The sequence below is a fragment of the Castanea sativa genome, chromosome 6, assembly GCF_040712315.1.
Source record: "Castanea sativa cultivar Marrone di Chiusa Pesio chromosome 6, ASM4071231v1".
Classification (NCBI taxonomy): Eukaryota; Viridiplantae; Streptophyta; class Magnoliopsida; order Fagales; family Fagaceae; genus Castanea; species Castanea sativa.
Window position 1 is genome coordinate 27,022,528 of NC_134018.1, and position 16,891 is coordinate 27,039,418.

Here is a 16,891-nt window from a genome sequence, read left to right on the forward strand (position 1 = left end):
GTGATCATATAGGAGTTTTACTCCAATATGCACGGATTCGATTATTTAGTGCCTCGTTTTTCTACTCGTGTTTGAGGTACGCGCATTATGGTCACTCCGAATATTGTATCAGAGGTGCTTCATGTCCCAAAGGTGGCACATCCTAACTACCCCGGTTGTGAGCGTCTTAAGACTATGTCTAAAGATGAGCTTATGTCTCTCATTTGTAAGACTCCTTCTTCTTGGGGTGATAGTCAGAAAACCCGTTGCTTAGCCTTTGCTAAAGGTCCGAGGTTTTTTAATATGGTGATGACTTTTGTTCTACATCCTTTGTCTCACTATAACTCTATCACAAAGCCTTGTGCTCGATTTTTGTTATCCCTCCTAGAGCATCTTACTATAGACTTCCCTTCTCATTTCATCCTCCCCCCTATTGATGTATATAAGGATACAGCGACCTGTGATAAGCTCATCATTCCTTCAGCTATCAAGAGAATTCTTTGCCATTTTTATGTCTCCTTTCTTGTTTCTGATCATTTCCCTGTCATGTGTGCCATCGATGCGATGACCGTCAGACAGAGTGAGGCTTAGTTTCGACCAAAGCGGCCACAGATTGAGACGACGACACCTCAGCTTCTTCAACTCCATCCACATCCGCTCCCTCTTGTTCTGCGGGTGGTGCAACTCTTGATGCGATCATGGCATAGCTTCAGCGCATGGATGCTCGCCTTGACACTCTTAACGATAAGTTGTGTCAGGTGAACACCCGTGTCGGTAGTATTACACGATGACAAGCTCAGCTTGGTGGCTTTATTGAGTCTACTACTCCTTCTCCAAAGACTTCTGAGGATGAGGACAACGATGGTGGCTCTGATGATGGTGATGATGAGGATGATGGTGCTAGCTCTTCCAGCGATGATGAGATGACTGCTTGAGTTACTTGTCCTTTGTCATTCATGACAAAAAGGGGAAGTGGTTTTGGGTATAAGAGTAGTCATGTATTTAGGAGGAAAGTTAGTACATAGGAGATTTTTGTTAGAGGGAGTGTATATACTTTGAGGGATGTAGTGAGGACTTTTTGTATCCTTTCTTTTCTTTACTTTTTAGATACATTGTTCTTACTTTGTGATAGCAAACTTTGTATTCTTTATTGATATATATATATATATATATATATATATATATATATATATGATGAGGTTATTATTACAGTTCTTTCACCTATCTCTTCATGTTTTGTTTCTTTTCTTTCTTTATGCACATGCTTCTTATATGTTGTATGCAATCTTTTATTTTCGTTTCACACTAAGTTGCCTTGATGAATTTTGTTTAAAGTGTTTTAGAAATATAGGTTGTCAAAGTCTTCCTTGTGATGAACTCTCTTCTTGCAAAGTTTTTCAAGAGTTTGTGTCAGGATAGATTTTATTGTATTTAACAAGTGAATATGAGTTGAGTGATTTATGACTTCTTTCATATGTTCATTTTTTTGTTGTGGTTGTGTCACGGATTGCCAAATGGGAGATTGTTAGAACATATGTGATTCATGTTAGGAACATATGTCATCATATATTGGCTAATCTTTTGACAAAACGCACTTTACTTGTAATTGGGTAGATCTAGGATGTGTTTAATGCTTCAAGGAATAAGGTTTCAAATTCAAGTTTTAAAGCCATGCAAGTCTGTCCAAGAAACAAGTGAAGAAGTGCTAGTTTTTAAATCTCAACAGCTAGTATCTCTCATGGTTTAATAAGCTGTTTAAGCCCGAAACTCGACAACTGCTCGATAGATAGGGTATCTATTGAGAATTATGAAAATCAGATTTTCAGTTCTGATTTCATTCCAATCCGTGAATATATGTTTGGGCTTTCTTTTCTTACAACCTTAAACATATATAAGGATTATTTTAAGGGTCGTCACAGCTGATGCACATCAATGCAAAAATTCTTCACAAGCATATTGTGAACCGGAGACATATGCCCTAGTTCATCTTTCTCTTGAAGAAGCTGCTATGTTTGTACACCATAGGGTTTTGTGACCAATGAGCTTCATAATATTCATCGTGTGATGAACTAAAGAAATTTTCAGCCAACATCCTTCTCAAGTTGGTGATTAAATCGCGTACTGGGATCTGTTCATCTATTGGTTAGTCATGTACTGGGAGTCGTGCACTAAAAAGAGAGATTGTCACTACAGAACAAGTCCAATTGAGTATTGGGATAAGGGTTCAACTGTAGGTTGGTATGAGGTACTGAGATTCCTTTATGTAACCGCTTGTTGTAATAATAGTGAATTCACGGGAGTGGTGACCTTAAAATCACTCGGTGGGGTTTTTGCCTTGGAGGTTTTCTCCATTTGAAAACAAATCGTCTTGTCAACTTTATTTTCCGCTGCATTTTTATTTTAGTTGGTGATTTGTTTGTGCTACCATGTACATTGCATGTTAATTTGATTAATTAATAAATTTGGCTAATTAATCAATTAAACTTGGACCATCGGATTGAAAGATATCACAAGGTTAAGTTTTCACGCTCTGCATGCATTTTGTGTGGATGAAGCTAATCACGTGAGATTAATTGAAATTAATTTTTATTGGTTGATAATTAAATTTAATTAAGCAATTTATGTGATTAGCTATTGGATTTGATCAAAAATAAGCTTAGTTGCATAGAAATAAAATGGATAATCAGACAATAAGGGAATTGTTGATAATTAAGCTTTTTAAAAATAATTATCTTTCAAATAATTATTCTTTTAAGGACCTAAGTATTAAATTGAAATGGATTTTATTTGGAATACAAGTTTAAAAAGTGTCCAGGTGCAATTCCCGACTTAGAAAATGCCTAAAAAAGAGTCTAAATTGAACCAAAAGAGAAAACTGGGCCGAGCACCCGAGAGTGCCAATCAACACTCTGGGAGTGCCGATCTGCACTTTCACAGTGCCGATTGGCACGGGTTCATAATCCAGCCTAGAAACTTTTAGATCAGGTCTAAACACATCATATTTGATTTTTTAGGGATAAAACTTGACCTAACTTGTATCTGCTGATTTTCTAAGCAACCTAGCTTTTTTTAAGCACAACACCTCTATAAATACAAAATTAAATTCAAAATTCAGAACCCCTCTGCTCTTAACGTTAAAGAAATTTTGAAAGTTCAACTTTAAGACTTTCTTTTCTGTTAAGTATAACTTTTTTAGGACTTAGAGAGACTCACCCTCTCTCTAACTCTAAAGTACTTTTCCCACCCTTGTAGAATTCATTGATGCAGGTAAGCTTCTACTTTTTTTTATCTACATATTTGTGCATCCAATTCAATTTTCCATGCCTCTCTAACATGAACTTTCTTCTGTTTTTGGATTTTTCTTTATTTCAAGTAAACATATCATGATTGTTTGATTATGTGCATGTGTTTTATCATGTAGATGTATCATACATATGATAAAATCTTAAGACCTATTGCTCTTTGTAAATTAAAACTAGATCTGAAAATTATTTTCAAAACCTTTTTTTGTTTTCTAAACAAAAAATCAGATCTGAAATTTACTTTCAAAATCTCTATTGTTTTCTAAGCTAAAAATCAAATCTGAAAATTATTTTCAAAATCTCTATTGTTTTCTAAACTAAAAATCAGATCTTCAAAATCCCTATTTTTTTCTAAATTAAAAATCAGATCTGAAATTTACTTTCGAAATCTCTATTGTTTTCTAAGCTAAAAATCAAATCTGAAAATTATTTTCAAAATCTCTATTGTTTTCTAAAATAAAAATCAAATCTTCAAAATCCCTATTATTTTCTAAATTAAAAATCAGATCTGAAATTTACTTTCAAAATCTCTATTGTTTTCTAAACTAAAAATCAAATCTGAAAATTATATTCAAAATCCCTATTGTTTTCTAAATTAAAAATCATATCTGAAAATTATTTTTAAAATCTCTTCTATTTTATAAACTAAAAATCAGATCTGAAATTTACTTTCAAAATCTCTATTTTTTTCTAAACTAAAAAACAAATCTGAAAATTATTTTCAAAGCCTCTTCTGTTTTCTAAATAAAAAAATTAGATCTGAAAATTTCTTTCAAAACCCATTCTGTTTTTTAATTAAAAAATCAGATTTGAATTTTTTTTCTTTGCAATTTATTCTGTTCTTTAATTAAAAAAACAGATTTGGAGAAAATTCCTTTCAAAGCCCATTTTAATTAAAAAATCAGATTTTAATTTTCTCTTTGAAGTTTATTCTGTTCTTTAAGTAAAAAATCAGATTTGGAGATTCTTTTAAAAAACCTCTTCTCTTTTCTAAACAAAGAATCAGATCTGAAATTTCTCTTTTAAAATATCATTCCTTTTGTATTTTAAAAATCATATTTGAAAACTCTTTTTAAAATCCATTCTTTTTAATTTTAAAAATCAGATCTGAGTTTTTTATCAAAAATTCATTTTGTTTGTTAATTTAAAAATTAGATTTGAAACTCCTCTTTAAAAATCCTTTTCCTGTAATTAAAATTCAGATTTGATTTCTTCTTACATAAATGCAACAAATCTAAGATTTTTGCATATTAACCAACCATAGATCTAAGAATATTAATACAACAAGTTGCATGTCATTTTTTTAAGGGTATTTAAATGGTCATTTAAAGTCTAGAAGACCAGACTCTGTCTAAGCAGAATAGGTGCCTAATATCTTCCCATTCTGTAAGCTAGCCCCGAACTTTAGATTTTAGGTTTGTAGAATGGTGTCTTATTTTCTTTTGATAGATTGTAACTAGGAAACAAAGCCATGTAATTTTTACTAGATTGTAACTAAGAAACAAAGCTATGTATAGTTCCTTCTATCAAGTTGTATTCATTTAAATTAATGAGAACGTGTATTCTTCAAGACATCCTATAATCTTTTGTATAGTTTTCTTATTTTTCTTATAAAATAAGTGACAACTCCATATAATCCCAAAAAAAGAGGTGCCAATGCCTAACTCTTTTTTTTGAGAGCCAAGTTCCTGATCTCTCACAATATGGGTTAGCAGTTTTTACAAAGTTGCATTTTTAAAAGGGTCATGTTAACGAGTGCCTTTATGGCAATTATTAATAAACCATTTCAGAAATTTTTTCATAGCATTTTTATGAAAAATTGAAAAAGCTATCAAAACATTAATTTTTTTTTTCTCATAAAAACTTTCCTAAAATGATTTATTAACAAATGCCCTAAGGGCATTCATTACCTTTTCCCTTTTTAAAAACTCCCAAAAGTTGAGTTCTAAAACTAGAAAAGAAGTATGCTTTTTCTAAAACGCAATTTTTAAACACAAACACTTTTTTGCGATGCATTTTTTTATACAAAATGCACGTTTCTCAACAACTTTGACGAACAGACTCTAAATCTAGAGGGTCCAATCAGGGGCTTATTATCTTATGGATAACCAAAATAAAACTTCTTTTTGCAAAATAACTCTTTGGATAAGTCTTATCCTACCCCATTTGAATATTTGAATTAAATAAGTAAAGACCAATAGATTATTTAATTAGATGGATCTAAAAAAATAAATCTTTTTTTTTATGGGAAAAACAACATAATATTAATAGCAATCATATAGAGTCTAGTACATCACAAGTAATAACAGTTTCTAAGAAACTGGGGGTTTCCTCAACCCATGCCACAAAATCATCAACTAATTTAGCATGTTGAGCTATAATATGGGCAGGCTTGTTTCCTTCCCTCCTAATATGTGAAAAATTAAAAGAACAAAAAGATTGAAGGTGAAACAAAATGCCATTAAGAGCATTAGCAATAGCAGGAGGGGCTTTGGAGCTTCCATGTAAACAGTTGTAGACTTGCAAAGAGTCCCCCTCAAATATAATATTCTGAATACCAACATCTCTTGCAAAAATTACAACTGCTTCCATTGCCTTGGCTTCAACCTTAAGAGGACCCAAAGGAGCAAAAAGACATTGGCTTAAAGCTGCCACAACTTGACCCTTATAATCCCGGATAAGAACACCCATTCCAGCACTAGAAAGATTTTTAAAAACAGCCCCATCCACATTAGCTTTGTAGACACTCAGCACAGGAGGTAACCAACTAGTTCGAGAACAACAAACAGATTGTATTGGAGGGTCTTGGATAGCTTGAGGGTCTTGGATAGCTTGAAACTCAGAGATAAACCTTGACGCTTCGAGGATCAGATTTTCCTTTTTCTTTGGTTGTTCACCATGTCGAATACCATTCCTATTCCTCCATATACTCCATGCGATTGCCATAAACTGAGCAAGAGAAGTAGTTGATGATCCCACATACAACCTATCCTCCAAACCACATCAGCAAAATTCCAATGATAATCCACCAACAGATTACAAGATTCCCACACAGACCTGGAAAAGTCACAAAATAACAGCACATGACTTGTCGTCTCACTACTCTGACCACACTGGTCACAAACATCTGAACTGAGCACATGCCAATGAAAAAGGTTGGATTTTGTGGGTAGAATATTTTGACAAGCCCGCCAAACAAAGTTTTTAATTTTGTTCGGCACCTCACCAACCAAATAGTTTTCCAAAGCCTGCTTTAGCTAGCATTACCAGAAGTTCCTTCTTGCTTTGCCTCTTTCATTTCCATAGCAATCCAATAAGCGCTTTTAACTGTAAAAGTACCATTAGGTGTGGCAGCCCAAACTAATTTATCTAGAGGCATACGAGTACTCAAAGGAATACTTAAGATTTTTTCAGCTTCAAAATTTAAGAATAATTCCCTTACAAGATCAGCCCTCCATGACGCATGGTCAAAGTTAATAAGAGTATCTACTGTTGTGTCTTCATGTAGCAGAATTTGAGGTGACACAACCCTATATGTAGATGGGAAAGGTGTCCACTTATCCTTCCAAATACAAACCTTCTTACCATTTCCAATTTGCCAACGCATCTCTTGTGGAATAATAGGCTGGGCTGCAAGGATGCTACGCCGAGCATAAGATGGATTTCTACCCTTTCGCGCATCTACAAAAGAAGTATCAAGGAAATACTTACTCTTGAAAACACGATAAAAGAGAGAGTTTGATTCTTGTTGCAATCTCCATCCTTGCTTTGCTAGGAGAGCAAGATTAAAAGCTTAAAGGTCTCTAAAACCCATGTCACCCTTAGCCTTTGGACTACACAACTTGTTCCATTTCATCCACACCATTTTTCGCTCATCATGTTTCTGCCCCCACCAAAATTTGCTCACCATACTATTTAGTTCATCACAAAGAGACTCCGGAAGAAGAAAACAACTCATTGTATGCGTTGGTATTGCTTGGACGACTGCCTTTATAGGTGCTTCCTTGCCAACCATAGATAAAAACTTCTCTTTCCATCCAGAGAGTTTATTAGCTACTCTTTCCTTAAGTTGTTGAAAAGTGTTGCATTTATTTCGGCCAACTAATGAAGGCAAACCCAACTACTTCTCATGCTGACGAATAATATCCGCACCAAATCTTTGCTTCACCTCTTCTTGGATCTCTGATGAAGTGTTAAGGTTGAAAAATAATGAGGATTTTTGTCTATTTACTTGCTGACCCGTTGCCCTTTCATAGACCATAAGCAGTCTTTGTACTTCATCACAATCAGCAGTGGTAGCATTACAGAACAATAAACTGTCATCAACAAAGAAAAGATGGGTGATGTGAGGGCTGCGTTTGCAAACCTGAAGACCTCGAAGAGTTCCCATCTCCGCTGATTTGTGGATTAAAGATGAAAGACTTTCTGCACATAACAAAAACAAATCTGGAAAGAGAGGATCCCTTTGACGTAAACCGCTAGTTGGGGTAATACGCCCTTGAAGGTCACCATCAATGCGAATAGAGTATATGAAAGAAGTTACACAGCTCATAATCATAGAAATCCACCTAGAATGAAAACCCATTTTTGTCATGATTTTTTCTAAACAACTCCATTCAACCCTATCAAAAGCTTTACTCATGTCTAGTTTTAAGGCCATGGACCTAGTTTTCCCAATTTTTCTTTGGCTAATGTTGTTCATAACCTCAAAAGCAACAAGCACATTATTTGTAATAAGCCTCTCAGATAGAAAAGCACTTTGGTTTTAGTAATAAATGAGGGGATAAATGTTTTAAGCCTATTTGCAAGAGCCTTAGAAGCCAGTTTATAAACCACATTAGATAAACTAATAGGCCTATATTCTGAAACCTTAGTTGGGTATTTAACTTTGGGAATAAGGACAATATGTGTTTCATGGAAGTTTTGAGGTTTTGTACCATTATTGTTTTTGAAACCGAAGGCAAACTTCATTGATTATTATGAAGAGCCAAAATACAACGCTTCCAAGGCAGGCGGAGGGGAATCCTCCAACCAAACCAACTCATCCTCAATGTTTCTAGCATATCTTGCTAGTGCATGAGCTACTGTATTGGCTATTTAGGGAACACAATTCACAATTATATTGCCTATCCCTGCTGCGATACAATTAACGTCTTCATACAAGTGTCCCAACCGAGAAGATGATATAGTTTGAAAGCTTGTAATGGAGGTCATGACCACCATTTTATCTCCCTCAACAATTAATCCCTGAAACCCACGTCCACTGCAAATTCTAAAGCTTTTCGGCAAGCTAACATTTCTGCCTCCTCACTATCAAAAACCGGTGGTCCTCTGGCTGAGATTGACGCCATCACTTCTCCATTAGCATTCCGTATTATTGCCCCAAAACCAGAAGCTTGTAGATCCTGAAAGATAGCCGCATCAAAATCTAGTTTGAAACAGTTTCCGGGTGGAGGAACCCATCTCGCCTCCCTCACTACTGGATTCGGTACAGCCAGCTGCTCCTAGGACGCTCTGAAATAGTCCAGAAAAACAGAGGCTCGTTTCACTAGTTGAGACAGATCTTGCAATGTGCCTCCATTGGTAACCACATTCCGTTGGGTCCATATCATCCAAGCTTGCACTAGGAACAGTTCAACTTCCTCCACTGGCAATTTTCGTATCATGTCTTCCACTAGCTGCTGAAAGTCAGTTTGGACACTCATACTTTTTTGTAATCTCCTCGTACTCCCAGCCCAAACATCCATTGCAACGCTGCATTCCCACAAGACATGTAGTACAGATTCTTTTGCTCTCTTGCACAACTCACATGTGCTGTCTTCAACTATATGTCTTCGAGCTAAATTATCGCGGGTTGGGAGAATGTTCTAACAAGCACGCCAACCAAACACTTTTATCTTATTTGGGATGTGGAGTTTCCATATTTTGCCCCAAACCGGACTGACCCCTGTACCCGTAGAGCACTCCCCTTATGATTGTGCTTCCCTCCAAATCTGTCTTGCAACATGATATCCAAATTTAACTGTGTACTTCCCTTTCCTATTGTGTAGCCAAAACAGAGTATCATCAGTATATCTTCTGCTCAGTGGGATTCGAAGAATGGCCTCTGCATCATCTCTATGAAACATTGTCTCGACCAAATTTCTATCCCATGTCCGAGTTGTCCAGTCAATAAGCTCCACCACCCGCCACTCCCATTCATCTTCTCGGGGTGGATGAATCAACTTATTCGTTGGATGATTAGGGATCCACTTATCTTTAGTCACCCGAATGGTCGAACCATTACCAACTCTCCAGCAACATCCTTGCTTTAAAATCTCTTGGCCTGCCATTATACTCCTCCAAACAAATGAACAATTTGGAGTCTCCACCGCCTCCAAGAAGCTGCACCTTGGGAAGTATTTTGCTTTAAAGCACCCATAAAACAATGAATCCTTTGCCTGCATCAATCTCCATCCCTGTTTTGCTAGCATTGCCAAATTAAAACTCCAGATGTCTCTAAATACCATCCCTCCTTCCTTCTTTGGTTTAGACAACAATTCCCAGTTTTTCCAATGAATCTTCCTTTCATTTCCCACTTGACCCCACAAAAATCTTGCACACATGGCATTCAACTCATTGCAAAGCTTTATTGGCAATTGAAAAACACCCATAGTGTATGTAGGAATGGATTGAGCCACAGCTTTTATAAGCACCTCCTTCCCCGCTTTAGATAATAATTTGCCCTTCCATCCCTGCAATTTTTTCCAAACTCTATCCTTAAGGAAGGAAAAAGTTTGATATCTTGAACGACCAATTAGAGTTGGTAGGCCCAAGTATGATTCAAATCTATCAACCTCCTTTACCCCCAGCTTATTTTTTATCCAAATCCTTTGCCTTGCATTCATATTGCTGCTAAAAAATACTGATGATTTTTCTAGATTTATGCATTGACCAGAGGCCAGTGCATACAGCTACAAAATCTCCATAATCATGTGTACTTCTTCTCTGTTGGCTCGGCAAAATAATAATAAGTCATCTGCAAAGAGTAGATGTGATATGCTAGGTGCTCTTCGGCATATGGCCACCCCATGTAGCCTATCCTCCAACTCAGCTTTTGCTAATAGTGATGTAAACCCTTCTGCACATAGAAGAAACAAATAAGGAGATAATGGGTCTCCTTGACGGAGCCCTCTAGAGGGTTTGATGTTGCCATATGATTTACCATTGACACAAACAGAAAATGAAGGGGTGGAAATACAACTCATTACCCGGTCTATCCAAAATTAAGGAAAAGCCAATTTTGTCATAATACCTTTCAGGAAGGCCCACTCCACCCGATCATAGGCCTTACTGACATCCAGCTTCAAAGCAAGGGAGCAAATTTTGCCTTTCTTGCGGTCATGCAAAGCATGAAGTGCTTCATAGGCCACCAAGATATTATCAGTGATGAGGCGACTAGGGATAAAGGCACTCTGAGTGGGAGAGATCAACTGGGGAAGTATTTGCTTCAATCTGTTTGCTAAAACCTTTGATATAGTTTTGTAGATAACATTACACAAACTGATTGGCCTAAAATCTGAAATTTTTTCCGGGGACTTAATCTTTGGAATGAGAACAATTAGAGTTACATTTACATCAGGTATCATATTTCCAGAATTCAAAAATTCTAAAACTGCATTAATCACATCATCCCCAACAATATGCCAAAATTTTTGATAAAAGAGAGCATTCATACCGTCTGGTCTAGGAGCCTTTGTTGGTCCCATTTGAAACACCGCTGCTTTAATTTCTTCCGCACTAAATTCACTTAAGAGTATTTGTTGCATATCAGGAGTAATCCTGTAATGAACAGCATCAAGGGATTCCTCCATCCAGTCACATTCGCCTACTTTGAACATGTTCTCAAAATAATCTATTGCCACCCCTGCAATCTCCTCATTCTCCTCCACCCAATTGTTCTCATGGTCCCTAATCCCCTAAATAAAGTTCTTCCTCTTTCTCTGTGAAGCTTTGGAATGGAAGAACTTCGTGTTTTTGTCCCCATGTTTCAACCAAGAAACTCTTGAGCGTTGCGCCCAATAAATTTCTTGTTTCAATAAGAGATCATCCAACTCCTTGCTTGTTACCAAAAATACTTCTTTGCTCTCTTTAGTTAATTCTCCCATACTGAGTGCTTCAACCTGTTTTTGGAGTCTTTTAATTTTTTCAATATCGGGATGAGTTTTGGAGGACCCCCATGCATGCAAATCTGCTCCATAGCTAGCTATTTTGTCCTTGACCCTTGCCAAACACGAATTTGCCCCTCCCTCTCTATTCCATGCTTCATGTATCACATTCTCACAATCCTCCCAGAACAACCATGATTCCTCAAATTTAAAGCATCTTGAATTTGATGGACTAGTTCTCCTGGCAGTTCTTATATGTAGAATTATAGGTACATGGTCTGAAGCATGAGAAAATAAATGAGTTAGAGTGCTTACTGGGAACTTTGTTTTCCAATTCTTCGTAGCTACAGCCCTATCCAGACACTCTCTTGTATTGGCAAGACCTGGCCTTTTGTTGTTCCAAGTATAAGGATATCCAATGAACCCCAAGTCTGATAATTGACACACCTCCAAGGCCTCTTTAAACTCGTTCATTTGGTTGTATGTTAGCGGCCGTCTGCTTAGTTTCTCTGAGGAGTGTAAGATAGCATTGAAGTCCTCTATGCATAACCAAGGACCACCTACAAAGGACAACAAGTGAGTTAACAAAGCCCAAGATTTAGACTTCTAGTTTGATTCCAGCCAGCCATAAAACCCAGTCAAGTACCATGTGAAACCATCATCCTCAGTCACTTTTGCGAGAATATGATTTGCAGTAAAGTTAATAACATCAATCACCACCTCGTCTTTCCATAATAGCACCAAGCTCCCACCTAAATCAGGTTTTTTAACAATAAACTGATTCGGAAAAGGTGCATTCCTGTAGTGTTTCTTAAAGCCTTCCTTGTCCAACCTTGATTCCATAAGAAAACAAACCGTGGGAACTTGATTCTTCACAATATTGCGAAGACTTCGAACTGTCCAAGGGTTCCCAAGCCCTTGGCAGTTCCAACTTAATATCCTCATTGTGCTCGGCAAGGGTGTTCTGACACCCCCACCGTTGAGTCAATAGAATGGTCACCATTTTTTTTGTTGCGCTTCAGAGCATGTGCTTCTTTTCCTTGGTTCGTTTCCTCTATATCCCTCTGTGTTGCATCCCTCTTTCCCATTAATCTAGGCTCTCCTTCCTCCACCCTGCTAGGCCCACAATCCATGCGTGGGACCCTAGTCCATTTAGGCTTAGTTTTGTGAGGTCCAAAATGTGGCTTATTATACCCATCAAGTATTGCATTAATTCTACCCAATTCATTCTCCTCCATCAAGGCTGCTGTTTTCAAATTTAATTTCTGAATCACCGTTTCCGAATCATACTTCTCAGCATTATCTTCCTCCGGATTTGTAACTTCGGAATTTACTTTCGTCATTACCGTTGCCGAATCACCACTGCCAGCATTAACTCCTTTAAATTCCTGAAGTTTCGGTGTCACTCCCTTATTTCCGTTGTTTCCGTTTTGGTACGCTACATTACTGCGAGGTGTAGCATCGAATGGTGTGTCTGCCGCCAGTTGATGGTCTCTTGTCTTGCCCTCTTGGTTAGCCGTCGTTCCCCCTTCCGTACTGCTGGAACTGAACCGGGATGAATCACGTTTCGATGGTGACCATGAACGTATCCCAGTTGCACGCAACCAATCGCCGTATTGGAATCACACCTCTCCACCATTTTTCGATATTGCGTAATTGCTTGCACAGTGGTTGAGATCATGTCCCAACAGCCCGCAATGATGGCAGAACATCGGCAGACGCTCATACTTAAAATTGACCCAGAAGCGCTCGCTATCCGATCCCGCCACAAAGCCTCCTCTCCGAATTGGTTTAGACATAGGAATAGCAACTCTAACTCTCATGAATCGGTTTTGTGCTTGCTGCTTAATCCTCTTCTCCACTGCTTCCACTATACCTATCCGACTCCCTATCTCCTCCGCCACCTTTGGAGAGATCATCTTAAAAGGAGCATCCCAAACCTGAACCCATAACGAAACTGACTCAAACTTCACATTCGCTGCTGTCATTCCCTTCTGCCAACGACGGAGCATAAGAACTTGCTTGTCAAACGACCAAGGTCCTCCTTTAAGAATCCTTTCCATGTCAAATTCTGTGTTGAACTTGAATTGAAACAAGTTTGCTCCCACTTCAAGTATTTGTACTCCTTCCTCCAAACCCCACACTTTCTTGAAAGTATTCTGAGCCGCCCTCTTATTGAAAGATTTACATGTCAGCAGTTTGCCAATCAAGCTCAGCGTGCAGCTCTCAATTTCATCCTTTCGTCCTTCATCTGATACCGCTATCACCTCTTCCTCATCTGTAGTTAGTTTCATGTTACCCATACCGTTGATCACATCGTCCACCATCATGCAATGAGGAAAGAAAAAAGAATAAAGGCAGACCCTCAAGAGTAAATCTAAGGGAGATAAGGCTCATTAGACGAGAGAAATAGCTCCTACATAGAGGAAAGGTTTTTGCGATTATTCTTCGAAATACTACTAAACAGTATGCATCGTGTTGTACCATTATTTAAATAATTCAGAACACATGTAAAATCTAAACTGATCTAAAATCTAAATTTAAATAAACCCACAAATACCAATTAAACCCATCTAAAATCTAAAATTTAAATAAACAACGTAGCCCTAAATTTCTAAACCAAAAAATTCGGCCCTCGTCACACTCTCAGTCTCACTCTCCTTAACAATAAAATACACTTTTCCTCAGATTTTCTTAGTAACCAAACAGATTGGAACTTCAAATTAAGGAAATTCTAGAGAGAGATGGAAGGTACCTGAAGAGCAGATGTGAGGTCGGGCTTCAATGGTGGCGTAGAAGGTCGTTGAAAGCATTAGATTTCTCAGGTAAGTCACTCAATTCTTGGGTTGATTTCTAAGTTAAAGTTTTTGAGAATTGTGGGTTTGGGGTTTTCGGAGATAAAAAATTTCGGTTCAAAATATGTTTGGGGTTTTAAGCATTTCAAATTCGGTTCAAGCAAAGCCCACTTCGTATTTTTGGTTTATTGTTTTGTGATTGTTGCTGACCATGATTTTTTTTTTTTTTTTTGGGGTTTGATTAGAGGGAAGCAATGAAATAGACTTGGAGAAGATAGCTTAACAAGAACAGAAGCTATTTCCCTTTGAGACCTTAGTTGCTGCTACTAAAGATTTTCACATAACTCACAAGCTCGGTGAAGGTGGCTTTGGACCCATTTTCAAGGTAAGATTAAGATCCCTCTCTCAATTGGGTTTTGAGTTCTAAGTTAATGTCTTTTTCTTTTCTGGGTGTTTGATGATTTGCATCTATCCATTTTTACCTTTTGGGTTCTGTTCAAATTGTCACCTATGTTTCTGCCTTTTGTGATTTTGGTTGATTTGAAATATCTAGCTGTGGACCTGTGGTTCTTGAAATTTGCTAAGTAGGTGAGTGGTTTTACAAGTCTAGTGTCACAATTTTGAAGAAACTTTTTGTTCTTGTAGATTTTCTTTGTAAACTTAACAGAGAGTTCTTAGCTTTTTGGATATGAGAGAGAGATAGATCACTTCCATAAAAATCTTTTGTCCTTTCCTTTACTTGATTTCTGCCAAAACTGCATCATGTAGGAATAGGCCAACAGCAGTGCATTTCTTAAAACCTTTTGTCATTCTTGTTTCCATTTCTTTTTCACTTTGGATAAAAGATTATTTATTGAATGGGAGATGGTATATGTGAGAAGGGAAGTCCACATAGTTTGGCCATGTCCTTTGCTATTAAATACTCAAGTTGTCCTTTAACTCTTCTTATCTGTAGCCGAGTTTGTTTTGATTCAATCTCATCAGCAACAGTTGTCATTGTTTGTAGCACTTCATTGGAAAATCTTTAGACAAATTTTTACGTATCTAAATTCTTTTCATGGTGTAACTAAACCAAGCATTAAAAAGGGGAAAAAAAAAAGAGTGATACTAGCAGATTTAGATTTTGCTTACAACAATGTTCAGTAAAAAAACTTAATAACTCAATAGTTTTGCATGATTCGCCCTATCAAAAGATTTAGGAATCAGCAAAAGCCTGGAAAGATCGATTGTTATCAGGTGCTTGGAGAGATCAGTTTTGGTTTAATTTTGTGTTCAATTCAGAGCGCAAAACTTAAGATGGTCTGTTGTTCTGTCCTGTGGTCATGGCTCAGGACCTTTGTGGTTCTGGCTGCCATATCAGTATGGGATTCCTTCTTAGCTTGCCCCTAACCCTTGGGATAAAGGGCACCCCCATCTACCACAGGTGGGTAGCTTTCTATGTCAAATGATTTGATGATTATAGGTTGGGGTCTCCCCACATTTCAATGGAAAACCACCACCCTCGCAAGCTGTCTAGTTGTGTTCCCCTTATCGGACAATTACCTTTTTTGGATTACAATATTGTTGGTGTTTTTTTTTCTTCTAGCATGTGTCCTATTTTAGAATCAAATTTAGATCTCATATTTCAGTGACTTTGACTAAATTTATTCACCTTGGTTTGCAGATTTGCTGACGCTTAAGTACTTCAGAAAGCATGGGACATAAAGGATGGTGCCAATCCCTGCTTGCCTTACTCTTTTGTTTTTGATTGCTTGGAAGCCCTAGTTTTATTTTAGGCAGTTGTTGGTTCAAAAGTTGGGATGGTTTATTGCTTTGTTTTGTTGGACATGACAAATGAACGAAATTGGGTAGAATGCTATGGTACTCACCCTTCAGTTTTAAAGTTTAATTTGAGTTATTCTTATCATTCTACTTAAGCTTAATTTTAACTCTTATATATCCAGTACCATATTATTTCTTGAAGTTTGTTTTTTTAATGCATGTGTGCCACTAGATACTTGTTGAGATTGATGGGCACTTGTCCTTTTGCTTATTTGTGTGGATCAGTGTTATGGTTCTTTCATATTGTTGTGATCTGCTTCGGTTTCAGTGGGGAATGTAATTGAAAAAATTGTTTCTGCTGATGACCGTGCAATTTTTCTTTTTTCTTTTTTCTTTTTTGTGGCATTGTATTCAAACTGATTTGCTTGCAATAAGATTCAGATTTTGTGGGCATTCTGAGTTATTTTCCTTTGAATTACAGGTTTTGATTTGCCTTCAAATTTTTTTTTTTTTTTTTTTTTAGTAATGAATTCTGTTTGAGTGTCAGTTGTGTTGTTTAATTGCTTTTGGATTTGTTTCTTTGAGACCATCTACCAAACAAGCTGAATTATGAATCTATATTCTCATCCAGTTGAGATGCTATCTCAGCCATAGGCTTGATCAGATTGATGCATCTTTCAATGGTGTCATTGGCTTGGCAGAGATCACTTTTCAGAACTTTGAAGTCCTTTAAGAGTTATTGTGATGAGTTAGTGATGACTATCAAATATGACACTCAGTTAACTGGAGGTTGGGTCTTAAAATCCATATAAGTTTTACTGTTTCGGCTTCTGAAAATAAAAGGTACATAGTCCAGGTTCACTGGCATGCAGTGCTACCTTGAATATAATTAAAAGAATTTGCAAAA

At 37.0% G+C, this 16,891-nt stretch overlaps 3 protein-coding genes and 1 long non-coding RNA gene across 4 annotated transcripts; 1 reads left to right on the forward strand and 3 right to left on the reverse strand.

The window, feature by feature from the left end:
- Window positions 1–5,555: 5,555 nt before the first annotated feature.
- On the reverse strand, window positions 5,556–7,866 carry LOC142639724 (uncharacterized). The gene is made up of 4 exons (XM_075813862.1): window positions 7,521–7,866; window positions 6,549–6,962; window positions 6,339–6,408; window positions 5,556–6,267 (listed from the first exon to the last, which is right to left on the reverse strand). The coding sequence occupies exons 1-4, from the start codon at window positions 7,864–7,866 to the stop codon at window positions 5,556–5,558; spliced, it is 1,542 nt and encodes a 513-aa protein (XP_075669977.1).
- A 1,384-nt stretch (window positions 7,867–9,250) lies between these two features.
- On the reverse strand, window positions 9,251–11,161 carry LOC142639725 (uncharacterized). Its single transcript, XM_075813863.1, has 3 exons — window positions 10,576–11,161; window positions 10,262–10,401; window positions 9,251–10,015 (listed from the first exon to the last, which is right to left on the reverse strand). Exons 1-3 carry the CDS (start codon window positions 11,159–11,161, stop codon window positions 9,251–9,253), a joined length of 1,491 nt encoding a protein of 496 aa, XP_075669978.1.
- Window positions 11,162–11,239: 78 nt separating this feature from the next.
- Window positions 11,240–12,373, reverse strand: LOC142639726 (uncharacterized). The gene is made up of 2 exons (XM_075813865.1): window positions 12,085–12,373; window positions 11,240–11,988 (listed from the first exon to the last, which is right to left on the reverse strand). Exons 1-2 carry the CDS (start codon window positions 12,371–12,373, stop codon window positions 11,240–11,242), a joined length of 1,038 nt encoding a protein of 345 aa, XP_075669980.1.
- Window positions 12,374–13,452: 1,079 nt separating this feature from the next.
- LOC142639070 (uncharacterized) lies at window positions 13,453–16,180 on the forward strand. Its single transcript, XR_012845115.1, has 3 exons — window positions 13,453–14,253; window positions 14,469–14,608; window positions 15,887–16,180. It is a non-coding gene; the product is annotated as an uncharacterized LOC142639070 (long non-coding RNA).
- Window positions 16,181–16,891: the final 711 nt, after the last annotated feature.

Excerpts from the sequence above, each read along its gene's own strand:
- LOC142639724 (XM_075813862.1), bottom strand. The coding sequence starts at position 7,866 with ATGGGTTTTCATTCTAGGTGGATTTCTATGATTATGAGCTGTGTAACT. Across the intron at positions 6,963-7,520 it reads GGTCTATGAAAGGGCAACGG|ATGCGCGAAAGGGTAGAAAT; the intron begins GTCAGCAAGTAA and ends CTTCTTTTGTAG. Across the intron at positions 6,409-6,548 it reads AAAGCAAGAAGGAACTTCTG|ATGTTTGTGACCAGTGTGGT; the intron begins GTAATGCTAGCT and ends TGCTCAGTTCAG.
- LOC142639725 (XM_075813863.1), bottom strand. The coding sequence starts at position 11,161 with ATGTTCAAAGTAGGCGAATGTGACTGGATGGAGGAATCCCTTGATGCT. Across the intron at positions 10,402-10,575 it reads GGAGTGGGCCTTCCTGAAAG|AAGGGTTTACATCACTATTA; the intron begins GTATTATGACAA and ends TTCTATGTGCAG. Across the intron at positions 10,016-10,261 it reads GCCGAGCCAACAGAGAAGAA|GGATGGAAGGGCAAATTATT; the intron begins GTACACATGATT and ends AAAAAATTGCAG.
- LOC142639726 (XM_075813865.1), bottom strand. The coding sequence starts at position 12,373 with ATGAGGATATTAAGTTGGAACTGCCAAGGGCTTGGGAACCCTTGGACA. Across the intron at positions 11,989-12,084 it reads AAAAGTGACTGAGGATGATG|GTGGTCCTTGGTTATGCATA; the intron begins GTTTCACATGGT and ends TGTCCTTTGTAG.